The sequence below is a fragment of the Ranitomeya imitator genome, chromosome 7 (genome assembly GCF_032444005.1).
Source record: "Ranitomeya imitator isolate aRanImi1 chromosome 7, aRanImi1.pri, whole genome shotgun sequence".
Taxonomy (NCBI): domain Eukaryota; kingdom Metazoa; phylum Chordata; class Amphibia; order Anura; family Dendrobatidae; genus Ranitomeya; species Ranitomeya imitator.
Window position 1 is genome coordinate 139114337 of NC_091288.1, and position 17364 is coordinate 139131700.

General features: G+C 43.0%; 1 protein-coding gene across 1 annotated transcript in view; it reads left to right on the top strand.

Moving 5' to 3' along the window:
* ANKAR (ankyrin and armadillo repeat containing) overlaps positions 1–17364 on the top strand; it is a 577406-nt gene that overhangs the window by 49937 nt on the left and 510105 nt on the right. Inside the window, exon 4 of the mRNA XM_069733853.1 lies at positions 2030–2193. Within this exon, the coding sequence (XP_069589954.1) occupies positions 2030–2193 (164 nt within the window). The remainder of the gene's footprint in view (positions 1–2029; positions 2194–17364) is intronic.

A 17364-nucleotide genomic window follows, 5' to 3' on the forward strand; every position in this document is an offset into this window, starting at 1 on the left:
CAGTATTTGGTCCGTATGCCTGTTTTTACCATCAGTGTCATCAATATTTGGTCCGTCTGTCTGTTTTTACCATCAGTATCATCAGTATTTGGTTTGTATGCCTGTTTTTACCATAAGTGTCATCAGTATTTGGTCTGTGTATCTGTTTTTACCATCAGTGTCATCAGTATTTGGTCCGTATGCCTGTTTTTACCATAAGTGTCATCAGTATTTGGTCCGTATGCCTGTTTTTACCATCAGTGTCATCAGTATTTGGTCCGTATGCCTGTTTTTACCATCAGTGTCATCAATATTTGGTCCGTCTGTCTGTTTTTACCATCAGTATCATCAGTATTTGGTCTGTATATCTGTTTTTACCATCAGTGTCATCAGTATTTGGTCCGTATGCCTGTTTTTACCATCAGTGTCATCAATATTTGGTCTGTATATCTGTTTTTACCATCAGTATCATCAGTATTTGGTCTGTATATCTGTTTTTACCATCAGTGTCATCAGTATTTGATCCGTATGTCTGTTTTTACCATCAGTGTCATCAGTATTTCGTCTGTATGTCGGTTTTTACCATCAGTGATTCTCCTATCCTATGTAGTGTTAAGCACAGGAATGGAACATGGATGCCGTCCATGTGATGTATGTGTTTTTCACGAATCTATAGGCTTGTATTGGCACTTTTCATCCGTGATATTGGAAAAAGACATCAAGCAAAGAAAATACTTGATCAAGACGAATTGTGGGCGAAACGTCGCATCATGGCGGAATAAAGGCTTTTTTCTTTTTCATCACCTTGACTGGATGTTGTTCCTTTCTGTTGTTTGAATTGGAAAAAGACATGTTTCTATGAGTTTTCCCTGGACACAAGGTCTATAAAAAAAACAGACTCTTGAATATCTCAATAGATTATAATGGGTATGTGTCATATCAATGAAAAAAACAGATACAACGCGTACATCCAACACGGATGTCTGAATGAGGCCTGAGAACATTTCTTGAGCAAGAAAAAATATCAAAATAATTGTTCTCTTAATTGGTATGGGAAAATGACCTGAGGTACATATTTTCAGGCTTTTGAGCCTCTTTTAAATGCTTCTGGCTTTCAGAGCTTCCGAGCATTTAAAAAAAAGTCACGTGCAGTCTTCAATCGTTTTCCGCTAGGAAGACAATACAAGTCAATGGGAGGGCTAAAAAGACATACAAAAGACATTGAGCATTTTTACTTCAAAAACTACCAGTGATTACTTGTTATCAAAAGCAAAACAGTAAAACACAATTAAAAGGACACCCAAAAAACAACAAAGAGAAAATAATAAAAAGTACCGTACTATAAAAAAAAAAATGTTGAAAAAGCACTCGTGAACCTAAAAAAAATGCTTTAGAAGATTTTTTTCTGCCTGAAAAATGGACGGTTTTGTTCACAGGAAAGAATAGAGTGTTAACAAACTTAGAATAAAAACTCTGCCCTTTTTCACAATTGGAACGGTTGGGACACAATTTTGAATAAATTCCTAATTCCTCAAGCACTTTTAGACAATTTTTTTTTTTTACATAAAACTGCTTTAAATGTTGTAATTTTTGGCATTTTAGACTAGTCCCATACAGCTTTGGCAGCTTTTGAAACTGTGTGGTCAAGCGCTAAACAAATTCAGAAAAAGTGTTACAACAATAATGTAAGTTAGCCCCGACTATATTTCTGCTTCTGGCTCATAGTAGTTGAAAGATACAAAAAGGCACGAGCATTTCGTAATGAATTTGTCACATCTTAGCCATTGGATTGTTCATCCTGACTGGCGTCTGAAATGTCAGTCTTGGTGAATCTGCTCTAATGGTTTCTTTTTTAGCCAGACTGCATTCACACATTTTGGAAGAGTTTTATTTTTTTTTATTGAATATGCTTTATTTTTCAGAAGAAAAAGTAAAAAAAAAAAACACACCATATCCTATAAACTATGAGGGATCAAGAATTCAATACACATATGGTTTTAGAACTTAATATATATTGCAGCAAGTTTTTTTTTTTCGATTTATCTTGCAGATGATAAAGTAAAGACTGAACGTGAATTACCACCACTCATGCTCGGAGAAAATTATAAATGCCAACATTTCCAGCATTTACCAAATAAATATTTTCATTTACATGGAGGAATAGAATTTGACTTAGGAACACCATTACTTCAAAATGTCCCAGACAGCATTAAGGTATGAGAAAGTTTAATAATTAATCTAATTTAATATATTACACACTCAACATATGCAGCTCAGATAATTTATTAGTATAAACCAATATAAATCTTAAGCAAACAAAAAAGATAGCCAAATTAATTGGCTGCCATAAGCAAAGCTTGGGCCTATTCTCCATAAATGAAGTATACATGGTTTTCCCAATTACCTACGCATGACTAGATGAACAACAGACACACATAGCAATATACTTGCATATAATTTTATATAAATTGTTTGCATTGCTTCTACCAGTCTACTATCTGCATTGTTTCTACCATATGTACCATCTACCATTTCGAGCAGGCCTGCACAACATTTGGCCTGTGGGCTGCATGCGGCTGGCAAAGGGGTCTGCTGCGGTCTGTGGAGCAGTTCAGGAGACTCCGCTTCCTTCTTCCTATATTCAAATGTATTCACATCTTTCAGTGGTGAATACATTTGTGTGGCACCCCAGGAGTTCAGGTAGGAGACAAGAGGGATCCTTTTGGCAGGTTATCCCACACACAACTTAAGGCCAGGAGGGGGAGCTCAAAACCCTGTTTTAGGGGAGCTTCCCTGAGAGATATAGATCCTGGTCTGGAGGAGGAGTCAGAGAGTCTGAGAGTGAAGAGAGACAGGAAAGGAGCAGATAAGAGATTGAGGGCTCAAGGAAGCTACGATTGGGCCCCCTAGGAGCCAGAGCGCAGAAACCGGGCACCAGGAGCCTGTTATGACCTGGTGGTCAGGACAATAATGGACCTGGTGGTTAAGAGCACATGGAAAGACCTGATAGTTGCTGATAATAAAGGACGAGCTCTGGGACGTGGGAACTCTGCTGACCGCAATCCCTAATCCTATCACACACACTAGAAATAGCCGTGGATTGCGCCTAACGCTCCCTATGCAACTCGGCACAGCCTAAGGAACTAGCTAGCCCTGAAGATAGAAAAATAAAGCCTACCTTGCCTCAGAGAAATTCCCCAAAGGAAAAGGCAGCCCCCCACATATAATGACTGTGAGTAAAGATGAAAATACAAACACAGAGATGAAATAGATTTAGCAAAGTGAGGCCCGGCTTACTGAACAGACCGAGGATAGGAAAGGTTACTTTGCGGTCAGCACAAAAACCTGGAACTTAGCTTCTGCTGGGAAGACAGGTCACCAGAACGATCCAGGAGTGAACTAGACCAATACTGGAACATTGACAGGCGGCAAGGAGCAAAGATCTAAGTGGAGATAAATAGAGCAGCCAGCTAACGAATTAACCTCGTCACCTGAGGAAGGAAACTCAGAAACACCCACCAGAGGAAGTCCATGGACAGAACCAGCCGAAGTACCATTCATGACCACAGGAGGGAGCCCGACAACAGAATTCACAACAGTACCCCCCCCTTGAGGAGGGGTCACCGAACCCTCACCAGAGCCCCCAGGCCGACCAGGATGAGCCAAATGAAAGGCACGAACCAGATCGGCAGCATGAACATCAGAGGCAAAAACCCAGGAATTATCTTCCTGACCATAACCCTTCCACTTGACCAGGTACTGGAGTTTCCGTCTCGAAACATGAGAATCCAAAATCTTCTCCACCACATACTCCAACTCCCCCTCAACCAACACCGGGGCAGAAGGATCAACGGATGGAACCACAGGCGCCACGTATCTCCGCAATAACGACCTGTGGAACACATTATGGATGGCAAAAGAAGCAGGAAGGGCCAAACGAAATGACACAGGATTGATAACCTCAGAAATCTTATACGGACCAATGAAACGAGGCTTAAACTTAGGAGAGGAAACCTTCATAGGAACATAACGAGACAACAACCAAACCAAATCCCCAACACGAAGTCGGGGACCCACACAGCGCCGGCGGTTAGCGAAACGTTGCGCCTTCTCCTGGGACAATGTCAAATTGTCCACCACATGAGTCCAAATCTGCTGCAACCTATCCACCACAGTATCTACACCAGTACAGTCCGAAGACTCAACCTGCCCTGAAGAGAAACGAGGATGGAAACCAGAATTGCAGAAAAACGGCGAAACCAAAGTAGCCGAGCTGGCCCGATTATTAAGGGCGAACTCAGCCAACGGCAAAAAGGACACCCAATCATCCTGATCAGCAGAAACAAAGCATCTCAGATATGTTTCCAAAGTTTGATTAGTTCGTTCGGTTTGGCCATTTGTCTGAGGATGGAAAGCCGAGGAAAAAGACAAATCAATGCCCATCCTAGCACAAAAGGATCGCCAAAACCTCGAAACAAACTGGGAACCTCTGTCAGAAACGGTGTTCTCCGGGATACCATGTAAACGAACCACATGCTGGAAAAATAATGGCACCAAATCAGAGGAGGAAGGCAATTTAGACAAAGGTACCAAATGGACCATCTTGGAAAAGCGATCACAAACCACCCAAATGACCGACATCTTTTGAGAGACGGGGAGATCCGAAATAAAATCCATAGAAATATGCGTCCAGGGCCTCTTCGCGACCGGCAAGGGCAAAAGCAACCCACTGGCACGAGAACAGCAGGGCTTAGCCCGAGCACAAGTCCCACAGGACTGCACAAAAGAACGCACATCCCGTGACAAAGACGGCCACCAAAAGGATCTAGCCACCAAATCTCTGGTACCAAAGATTCCAGGATGCCCAGCCAACACTGAACAATGAATCTCAGAGATAGCTCTACTAGTCCATTTATCAGGGACAAACAGTTTCTCCGCTGGGCAACGGTCAGGTCTATCAGCCTGAAATTTTTGCAGCACCCGCCGCAAATTAGGGGAGATGGCAGACAAAATTACCCCCTCTTTGAGAATACCCGCCGGCTCCGGAACACCCGGAGAGTCAGGCACAAAACTCCTTGACAGGGCATCAGCCTTCACATTCTTAGAGCCCGGAAGGTACGAAACCACAAAATCAAAACGGGAGAAAAATAACAACCATCGAGCCTGTCTCGGATTCAACCGTTTGGCAGACTCAAGATGAGTCAAATTCTTGTGATCTGTCAAGACCACCACGCGATGCTTGGCTCCTTCAAGCCAATGACGCCACTCCTCGAATGCCCACTTCATGGCCAACAACTCACGATTACCAACATCATAATTACGCTCAGCAGGCGAAAACTTTCTAGAAAAGAAAGCACATGGCTTCATCACCGAGCCATCAGAACTTCTTTGCGACAAAACAGCCCCTGCTCCAATCTCAGAAGCATCAACCTCAACCTGAAACTGGAGCGAAACATCTGTCTGGCACAACACAGGGGCAGAAGAAAAGCGTTGCTTCAACTCCTGAAAAGCTTCTACAGCTGCAGAAGACCAATTGACCACATCAGCACCCTTCTTGGTCAAATCAGTAAACGGTTTAGCAACAGTAGAAAAATTAGCGATGAAGCGCCGATAAAAATTAGCAAAGCTGGACAGAAAAATAGCAAACCAAAGAAATACAAGCTGGAACTTAGCTTCTGCTGGGACGACAGGTCACAAGAACGATCCAGGAGTGAACTAGACCAATACTGGAACATTGACAGGTGGCAAGGAGCAAAGATCTAAGTGGAGATAAATAGAGCAGCCAGCTAACGAATTAACCTCGTCACCTGAGGAAGGAAACTCAGAAACACCCACCAGAGGAAGTCCATGGACAGAACCAGCCGAAGTACCATTCATGACCACAGGAGGGAGCCCGACAACAGAATTCACAACAGGAGCCTGAGATTGTGGATAACTGTAAGGTCCACAACAGAACCGGAGGGCATAGGACTATACGTAAACTGCCCGTACAACACCTGAGGTACAGCAGCAGTTAGAGCCTTTAGCCACCCTGTCAGAGACCCCAAGAAAATGGCTCAAGCTGCCTACTGTGCAGGTACTTTCCCAGGTCAGGATAGAAAAGGGGTACCTTGCCAGCAAACTACAGGGAGCAAGGGACCAGGAAAGAGGCGCATAGTGGAAGGCTCCCAACCTGACCTGCCAAGGGGATTGTTTCTGGGCTGCCTGGACTCCTACTGTACCTGTTGCCGGTACCCTGGACTGTGGCCTGCTATCACCAGTAAACCAGGTAAAGACTGCAACCCTGTGTCTCCCGTTATTTACCAGCAACACATCATCCCTGCCATACACCTTGGGAACCCTGGGGACCCCGCTTCACCATCTTGCTGCCACAACATCACCCCAGAGGACCCCTTTAAGCAACATCAGTCCCTATTGACCAAGAACCACAGGTGCCATCACAAAAATAGACTTTCACAATTCCCTTAAAAGACCTTTCCCCTTTAATTGAGTCCCAGGGCCACGGACCAGGTCGCAGCCACCATGACATCCTCTTTAAGTGTGACCGGACCCGGTACCGAGTATCCCTATTGCCCTGGTGGGTGACTCATTTGAACACAGTGGTTCCAGGACAGGGGCTGAACAGAGGAGCGCTCATCATCCCCTGCCCAGACATGCAACCAGCATGATAAGGTCAACACATTGCTGACCTCAGCACACTGCTGCTGGCGCCAGGCCGAAGAGGTGGCAAGGGTGTGGCGGACAGCAGTAATCTATCACAAATGTAAAGTCAAAGGGATGTCTGGTAAAAATAAGTTATCAATCCCTAAGATAGTTTATAACTTGTTGATTGGTGCAGGTCAGACTGCTAGAAAGGACCTGCACTAATCAGTAGAATAGTAAATTTTTATTTCTTAGAATTTAGCAGTAGAACGCATGCTTTATTCTCTGCTCCATTTATTCCCTATAGGTCTACTGAGCATATAGAGTAGCCACAGAGTATAAATGGAGAGATATTCAGGTATCAGACCAGGAATAAATATACCCTGTCTTGGATAAGAGTTCCCTGTTCTGCGGATTGGTGCAGTTCTCAGTGGTCAGATCCCCACCAATCAATAAGTTATCACTTATCCTGTAGATGGGTGGTAATCTTTCACTGGAAAACCCTTTAACGACTGTCAATACACATTAAAACGGCTTTCGTTAAGATACTTATTTCCTCAGAATTAAGGGAATAGCACCGCCCAACGGCTGCGATTCATTCGGGTGTCCACTGTACCCGACAGCTGACAACCTGCAGTATCAGACCCAACCAGTTTTGCAACCGTTCTGGGCAGATTAACCCCTTAAATACCACTGTCGATCGCGATAGCCGTATTTAAGTTGTTACATCTTTAGTAACCATTGAGCGATGAGAATTGCAGGTGCCGATGGTTATCATGGTACCCTGAGGTCTTGTGATGATCCTAGGGTACGGTGGCCTGTGAGAACCAGCAATAGGCCGGAGTCACACTAGCGTATAATACGGACGCCTGTGTGTGAGAAAACATTGCATAGCACTCAGACCAATGTTAATCTATGGGAAATCTCACATTACCGCTTTTTTTCTCTGGCGTATTCTACGTGCGGTGTCCTTTGTGGTGTACAGTAAAATCACACTGACAAGCTAGAATAGAAAAGATAGAATAGAGATATACAGGGCAAGTGGGAAGAGCTAGGCTAAGTGCCAGAATTGGCGCATTTTAGAGATACACCTTTTCTGGGGTGGCTGAGTGCTGATGTTTTTAGCCAGGGGGTGGTAATATCCATGGTCCCTTCCTAGGCTATTAATATCAGCCCGCAGCTGTCTGCAGAGCCTTTGCTGGTTATTCATTCTAGGGGGACCCCACATCGTTTTGTTTTGGGGCTCCTATTTTAATAGCCAATAAATGCTAAGTATACAGCTGTGAGCTGATGTTAATAGCCTGGAAAGCTCCCTGGGTATTACCCCTTCCCACGCTATAAACATCTGCTGGTTGTGAAAAATGTACGGGAGTCCACACCCTTTTTTCAGTAAAATAATCTTTTATTAAATACATGTCCAGTAATTTGCAAACACACTGTACTAATTGTATTTGTCACTGACATCTATATATCTGCCTATCCTATATGTATTTACTGTATGTAATCCATTTCTTCTATCCTGTCGGCTCCTGCAGTGACTTTACAGAAGCCGGCAGATGAATTACAGGATATATATATATATATATATAAATATATATATATATATATATATATATATATATATATATATATATATACAGTTGTGGCCAAAAGTATTGACACCCCTGCAATTCTCTCAGATAATACTCAGTTTCTTCATGAAAATGATTGCAAACACATATTCTGTGTTATTATCATCTTCATTTAATTTGTCTTAAATGAAAAAAACACAAAAAGAATTGTCCTAAAGCCAAAATGGATATAATTCCACACCAAACATAAAAAAGGGGGTGGACAAAAGTATTGGCACTGTTCGAAAAATCATGTGATGCTTCTCTAATTTGTGTAATTAACAGCACCTGTAACTTACATGTGGCACCTAACAGGTGTTGGCAATAACTAAATCACACTTGCAGCCAGTTGACATTGATTAAAGTTGACTCAACCTCTGTCCTTGTGTGTACCACATTGAGCATGGAGAAAAGATAGAAGACCAAAGAACTGTCTGAGGACTTGAGAAACCAAATTGTGAGGAAGCATGAGCAATCTCAAGGCTACAAGTCCATCTCCAAAGACCTGAATGTTCCTGTGTCTACCGTGCGCAGTGTCATCAAGAAGTTTAAAGCCCATGGCACTGTGGCTAACCTCCCTAGATGTGGACGGAAAAGAAAAATTGACAAGAGATTTCAACGCAAGATTGTGCGGATTTTGGATAAAGAACCTCGACTAACATCCAAACAAGTTCAAGCTGCCCTGCAGTCCGAGGGTACAACAGTGTCAACCCGTACTATCCGTCGGCGTCTGAATGAAAAGGGACTGTATGATAGGGGACCCAGAAAGACCCCACTTCTTACCCCAAGACATAAAAAAGCCAGGCTGGAGTTTGCCAAAAGTTACCTGAAAAAGCCTAAAACGATTTGGAAGAATGTTCTCTGGTCAGATGAGACAAAAGTAGAGCATTTTGGGCAAAGGCATCAACATAGAGTTTACAGGAGAAAAAAAAGAGGCATTCAAAGAAAAGAACACGGTCCCTACAATCAAACATGGCGGAGGTTCCCTGATGTTTTGGGGTTGCTTTGCTGCCTCTGGCATTGGACTGCTTGATCGTGTGCATGGCATAATGAAGTCTGAAGACTACCAACAAATTTTGTAGCATAATGTAGGGCCCAGTGTGAGAAAGCTGGGTCTCCCTCAGAGGTCATGAGTCTTCCAGCAGGACAATGACCCAAAACACACTTCAAAAAGCACTAGAAAATGGTTTAAGAGAAAGCACTGGAGACTTCTAAGGTGGCCAGCAATGAGTCCAGACCTGAATCCCATAGAACACCTGTGGAGAGATCTAAAAATGGCAGTTTGGAGAAGGCACCCTTCAAATATCAGGGACCTGGAGCGGTTTACCAAAGAAGAATGGTCTAAAATTCCAGCAGAGCATTGTATGAAACTCATTGATGGTTACGGAAGCGGTTGGTCGCAGTTATTTTGGCTAAAGGTTGTGCAACCAAGTATTAGGCTGAGGGTGTCAATACTTTTGTGTGGCCCATTTTTGGAGTTTTGTGTAAAATGATCAATGTTTTGCTTTTTGCTTCATTCTCTTTTGTGTTTTTTTTATTTAAGACAAATTAAATGAAGATAATAATACCAAATAATTTGTGTTTGCAATCATTTTCAGAAAGAAACTGAGTATTATCTGACAGAATTGCAGGGGTGTCAATACTTTTGGCCACAACTGTATATATACATATATATACATATATATATATATCCATATATATATATATAGATATAGATATATAGATATATATACATATATATATATATATATATATATCTATATACTGCTCAAAAAAATAAAGTGAACACTAAGATACCACATCATAGATATCACTGAATGAAATATTTCAGTTGCAAATATTTATTCATTACATAGTGGAATGTGTTGAGAACAATAAAACATAAAAATGATCGATGGAAATCAAAATGAATATCCCATGGAGGTCTGGATTTGGAATGATACTCCAAATCAAAGTGGAAGATCAAATTACAGGCTGATCCAACTTCAGTGGAAATGCCTCAAGACAAGGAAATGATGTTCAGTTGTGTGTGCGTTGCCTCCATGTGCCTGTATGACCTCCCTACACCACCTGGGCATGCTCCTGATGAGGCAGCGGATGGTCTCCTTCGGGATCTCCTGCCAGATCTGGACTAAAGCATCTGTTGTGCAACGTGACATTGGTTGACATTCAGGTCTGGGGAACAGGCACGCCAGTCCATAGCTTCAATGCCTTCATCTTGCAGGAACTGCTGACACACTCCAGCCACATGAGGTCTGGCATTGTCCTGCATTAGGAGGAACCCAGGGCCAACCGCACCAGCATATGGTCTCTATGGTCTGAGGATCTCATCTCGGTACCTACTGGTAGTCAGGCTACCTCTGGCGAGCACATAGAGGGCTGTGCAGCCCTCCAAAGAAATGCCACCCCACACCATTACTGACCCACTGCCAAATCGGTCATGCTGAAGGATGTTGCAGGCAACAGATCGCTCTCCACGGCCTCTCCAGACTCTCACATCTGTTACATGTGCTCAGTGTGAACCTGCTTTCATCTGTGAAGAGCACAGGGCGTCAGTGAAGATTTTGCCAATCCTGATGTTCTGTGGCAAATGCTAATCATCCTGCACGGTGTTGGGCTGTGAGCACAACCCCCATCTGTGGACGTCGTGCACTCAGACCATCCTCATGTAGTCGGTTTCTAACCATTTGTGCAGACACATGCACATTTGTGGCCTGCTGGAGGTCATTTTGCAGGGCTCTGGCAGTGCTCCTGTTTCTCCTTGCACAAAGGCTGAGGTAGCGGTCCTGCTGCTGGGTTGTTGCCCTCCACGTCTCCTAGTGTACTGGCCTGTCTCCTATCAGGATCTTCTTTTGCAGGCCCATCCGGGAGAAATTATAAACCAGCTCGGTAACGCCTCCAGCCTCTGCACACTACGCTGGCAGACACAGCAAACCTTCTTGCCACAGCTCGCATTGATGTGCCATCCTGGATAAGCTGCACTACCTGAGCCACTTGTGTGGGTTGTAAAGTCCGTCTCATGGTACCACGAGTGTGAAAGCACAACCAACATTCAAAAGTGACCAAAACATCAGCCAGAAAGCATTGGTACTGAGATGTGGTCTGTGGTCCCCACCCGCAGAACCACTCCTTTATTTAGGGTGTCTTGATAATTGCCAATAATTTCCATCTGTTGTCTATTCCATTTGCACAACAGCATGTGAAATTGATTGTCAAACAGTGTTGCTTCCTATATATCTATAGGAATTGCGCGATAGACCTTTGTGATGTCATGGTCCCGTGACCGCGACATCACATCAGGTCCTTTGCGCAAAGCATCCATGGGAATGAAGCCGCCGCATGCACCGCTGAGAGCCCGGAGAACTCTGGGGCCGTCGTAAGGTAAGTATATCCTTATTTTTTATTTTATTCTTTTTTTTACATCAATATGGATTCCAGGTCCTGAAGGAGAGTCTCCTCTCGTCCAGACCATGGGAACCATCCGGGACCGCTCCCTGCACCATATGCGGCGACCTCAGAGCTCTGCACTTGCTGAACCCGGAGTATAAGATGACCCCCGACTTTTGAGAAGATTTTAAGGGGTTAAAAAGTTGTGTTATACGCCGGAAAATACAGTATATAAAATTGTGTTTTATTTTTTTTTCTATCTATTCTAACGTGTCACTCTGTGATTATACTGTAAGTAGCAGATCATTTGCCGGTTTTTAATCTATCTTTCTGTCTAGTATATATATTATATATATATGTGTGTGTGTGTGTGTTTTGAAGAATATTTCTTTTTAAAATGATGTGTAAATGACAAGAGAACTACAAAGTAAAAAGACAAGAAGTGGACGGCACTAGAGTGTATGGTGTTACACAGATTTTGGACTTAGCAACGTTTGACAACCAGGTGTCACGTAAGCTTAGGGTTTATGGTGCTCTGCATCAGTAGCAAATAGCTAAATTGTCCACAACAGAAGAGAGAAAATATATGCGGCACTCACCCAATGGAAGCTGTATAAACGTGCTCTTTATTGGAAAAGAAATGTGCATACATACATTAGGACATCAGGTGTACAGGAGGGTGCGGTGATCTAGTCTGGACGACGGCCGTTTCGCACTGAATGTGCTTCAACGGGTCCACATACTTGATTACCATACGTCATATCCTTTTAAAGGGTTTCTGACATGCGTAATATCACACTACTACAGTGCATATATAACAAATAAAATTGAAAAAATAATAACTATAACAGTGAATGTGCTGAACCAAAGTAACCAATTTACAGATTGTAACAGTGTATTATTATGAACTATTAATATAGCACTCTTTCAAATGACTTATAATATTCACTATAGAAACACTGACATGTCAAGCTTGTCATTTAAGCCGATCGGTCCCTGCGCGTTGGTATTTAAAATCCATCTGGCTTCTTTTTGTAATAGTAATCTATTCTGATCACCTCCTAACATTGGGTATTTAACAATCTCTAAGCCAGCGAAATTTAATAAATTTGGATTTGCGTTATGCACCTCTCTCATGTGCTGAATTAGCCTCAAGCAGCCTTTGCCTGTTGAAATTGAATTATAATGTTCTTTAAACCTTGCTATTAGCGGTCTTATCGTCTTTCCAATATAAAAATATCGGCAGGGGCAAAAAAGAACATACACGACAAATTTACTTTTACAGAAGATAAAATCCTTGATATTATGAGTAACTGAACCTATTTGGATGGGATTATGTATGATATGAAGGTGGCAAAAACGACAATTACCGCATCTATGATTCCCTATTTACTAGAAAAAAGGAGGGCACCATCAAGCATAATATCAATAGTGAAGGGATCAACCCAAAGTGTGACCTATAGTAGCTACAGGAAAAACAAGAAAAAGACGTCACACTATATAATGGGGACCACCAAACAGAATAATGTATAAATCACTTTAAATCCTTTATTTTGTCAGCCAAAAAACACAGAACAGCACACCACATTTTAAAATAATTTAAAAACAGAATAAGACATCAAAGGTTCCTAATAAGGAGCCGCCCCCTGGACATGTAACGTAATAGGTATCATTAGTTAACAAATATTCCTGTTGATATAATTACTAAGAATACATATCTAAGTATATAATGAAGTCATGTACAATCTTGCTGGCTTATCATGGCAATACATCAGCATATAATTAGGATAGTGCACTTATATCTGGCCCAGCTCGCAGCACTTGAAGGAAGTTAACCTACACGAATATACACACCTACTGGTTAGATGAACAAATACATAATTCATGTATATGTGATGGGTAGGTGGTGGTAGCAAGAAATAAAGAAAATATCAGATATCTCCTAAGTTAATGCGGCTGTTCATAATAAGTCCCCCAAACAATAAACAGGAGAGGAGAGATGGCAAGTACCATTTAGTGAAATAACAGACCGAAGGTGATCAATCTTCAGTACTGAGATTTATAATTATAACAGATTAAATATTAAACTCTTAAACTATTTAATTAAATATAAAGAGATCATCTCTAAATGGTAAAGACAGCCCCAAACCAAATACAGATAAGTCTAAATAGAGGTTATCTCATACACAGTAAGTGTCCCAAAGGTATATCAAAACATGGTTGGAGTGTTCAAAAAACCCCCTCACAACCAGGTGCATGCCTGCATGTGAGGCTGAGTGAATACAGCATGTAGGAAAGGAAACCCCCACTGTGCAGAGCAACATGCGACCGCACTATAATGGATAAGAATAGCACTGCCAGTAGAACATGACCAGGATACCTATTGCTACAGCGGTCCAAGGGGCCAAAGCCCAACGCGTATCGCCACGAGAGTGGCTTCGTCAGGAGCAGGTTGTTGTTATCTGATGTATGTTGTTATCTGAATCTCTTATATTATGTGCATGTTGCCATCTCCCTGTGAATAGGTACACAGTTTGTGCCCTATTCCTATGCACTTGTTACCTTACACCATGGCGATTCTGTTTGCCCTCAATTAAAATGGCCGCTGGTGCATTTCCGGTCATGTGCGGTCCGCATCTTACCGCTTCCGGTCCGCGATCTCACGCTGGCATACATGGGCCCGTGTATGTCCGGTGGTGACATGTGCGGCCGTTTTGCGGTGATGCGGGAGCCTATTGGCTGTATCCAGCGGTTTGGCAGCTATAAATTCCACCTGCTTCAACACATGGCACGCCCCATGAGGAAGGACTTTACCGAAACGCGCGTCGGAGTGGGCAGGAGCTGGCGTGATTCCCCATTCAATAGTGGTATGTTCACATGTTTGTACATGCATTATCTGTATCCACACACGTCTGTGGTTTGTTACCTTTTATCATTTATAATATGATCTTAATACAATTATCAGACGGTGTTTTAGGTTTATATGTGAGCCCACTATATTTTATTTGTACCATTTATGGTTCTATTCACTGATTCTCATCTGGGGAACACTTCCTTGCTCTTTGGCTCCATGAGGTTTGTTGTCTCACGCTCCCTACTTTGCTGACTTTGTTTATTTTTGTATTTATTCAATAAACTTTTTCTACGCATTTGCACTATGGCACAATTTTTTAGTGGTTTAGCTTATTAGCAGTAGTGTGTCCCACACCTTTCCATGCATTGGCTGATTATTCTGTATGATTATATTTGCTATTATGATTGCACATTTTTATAACAGCCTTCAGTGTTTGCCTTGTTTTCTAATATACCTTACCTGTACGGCGTACTGTCAGTCCCACGCAGTAATCCATATATCTAGGGGAATTAACAATTTACAACCAGGAGTGCTGCTAATGCGAACACTCCCGGCTGTAAAATTCTGGGAGTGGAGCTTCGCTGACATCACCGCTAGTCACCGAAGCTCCGCTCCCAGCGTCGAGCAGGGGAGAACTAATAACAGCCAGCTTCTGCACCACAAATAGGGGAACAGCGCTTACTGTAGCGCTGCTTCCTGGCGACCGTCTGTGTGGTCCTGATGCGGCACACGGTTGTCACACGGATGTATCACATGGACACACGGACAGGGACATCTCGGGTACCATGTTTACCGGTACCGTAAATATCAAGGCGTGTGAAACTGGCCTAACATATCAAATTCCCAGTCTCCCCCACACAATGATGACTTCCAGCTCAGAAGCAGAAAGTCTAACACAAAGTCTAAATGGTGAGATAGCAGAAAACCTAACTTCACTGTCTTTTTAGAGGTTTTAACCAGAAGAAAACCAGACCATTTTGTCCTCATTCCTAACCAGAAGCTGTAGTTTAAAGAGCTGTAAAACAACAATGAATTGTTATTCTGATATTCAAACAACTTTGGCATATTTGCTTTTGTGATACTTGGGGCCAATTTTCATACTTTTTCATACTCTTTTTTTATTATTTTTTTTTTTTGCCAATATCGGTGATGAAATGAATGAATTATGTGTCTGTTTTTTGCATTTAAAAATTAAAAAATGTATGGCCACAAAAGACCACTAACATAGCCTTAATATTTTGTTCACTTTTCTGTAATAAGTATTTTTTTCAATAGACACGTTTGCTTTTTTGCCATGCACTTTAGATATTTACTTAATTTTCATTTATTTAACACTTTGTTCCACTCAAAAAGTTTTAAAAGACCTCTGGGGGATATTTCATCATCTAAATACTTTTTAATCTGATCCCCCTCTAACTTCGGCTGGTATATTAGCCCCTATTAAAGGGGAAATCCAGCCTTATGTTTGCATAGCATAGCTGTTCAGTGTCTTAAGACACTGCAACTTCTCTCCCTCCCTCAACCCAGTAGTCATATGATCTTTGGTCCAAAGAAGAAAGTGCTGTGTGTATACAGGGTTCAGGAAGGCAGGAGATTATAATAAACCCTCTGTGCCATCTCTATGAGCAGTCAGGCTGTGTCTGATAGCCAGCTCCTTTCGCTTCTCAGCTGCAAGATTTTGTGCAGCTGCTCCACTATGCAGTGACATTTTTAGAACAAGCTTTTTTATTTTTACTAATTACCATATTTTTTCTAACTATAAGATGCATCGGACCATAAGACACACCAAGGTTTTATACATGACCACCATCCCAATCCTTTTATACATGACACCCATCCTGGTATCCATGGCCATCATCCCCATCCTGGTATTCATGGCCCCATCCCCATCCTGATATCTATGGCCCCCATCCCCATCCTGGTATACATGACCACCATCCCCATCCTGGTATACATGGCCACCATCCTGTTTTCCATAGCCATCATCCCCATCCTGATATCCATGGCCACCATCCCTATCCTGATATCCATGGCTTCCATGCCGGTATCCATGGCCCCATGTCCATCTTGGTATGCAAGGCCCCATGGCCATCCTGGCATACATGGCCCCCATGCCCATCCTGGTATATATGACCACTATCCCCATCCTAGTCTACATGACCCCTATCCTGGTATCCATGGCCTCCATCTCCAACCTGGTATACATGGCCACCATCCCTATCCTGGTATACATGGCCACCATCCCCATTCTGGTATCCATGGCTCCCATCCCAGTATCCATGGCCACAATCCCCATCCTGGCATACATGGCTCCCATAACGGTATCCATAGTCCCCATCCTCATCCTGGTATCCATGGCCCCATCCCCATCCTGATATCCAAGGCCCCATCTCCATCCTGGTATAAATGGCCCCATGCCCATCCTGGTATACATGGCCCCATGCCCATCCTGGTATCCATGGCCACCATCCCCATCCTGATATCCATGGCCCCCATCTCCATCCTGGTATACATGGCCCCCATCTCCATCCTGGTATACATGGCCCCATGCCCATCCTGGCATACATGACCACCACCCCCATCCTGGTATCCATGGCCCCATCCCCATCCTGATATCCATAGCCCCATTCCCATCCTGGTATACATGGCCCCATGCCCATCCTGCTGTACATGTCTCCATGTCCATCCTGGTATTTATGTATTCGTGCCCATCCTGGTACACATGGCCCCCATCTCCATCCTGGTATACATATCCCCATGCCAATCCTGGTATACATGGCCATCATCACCATCCTGGTATACATGGCCCCCATCCTAGTATACATGGCCCCCATCCTGGTATCCATGGCCATCATCCCTATCCTGGTATCCATGGCCACCATCCCCATCCTG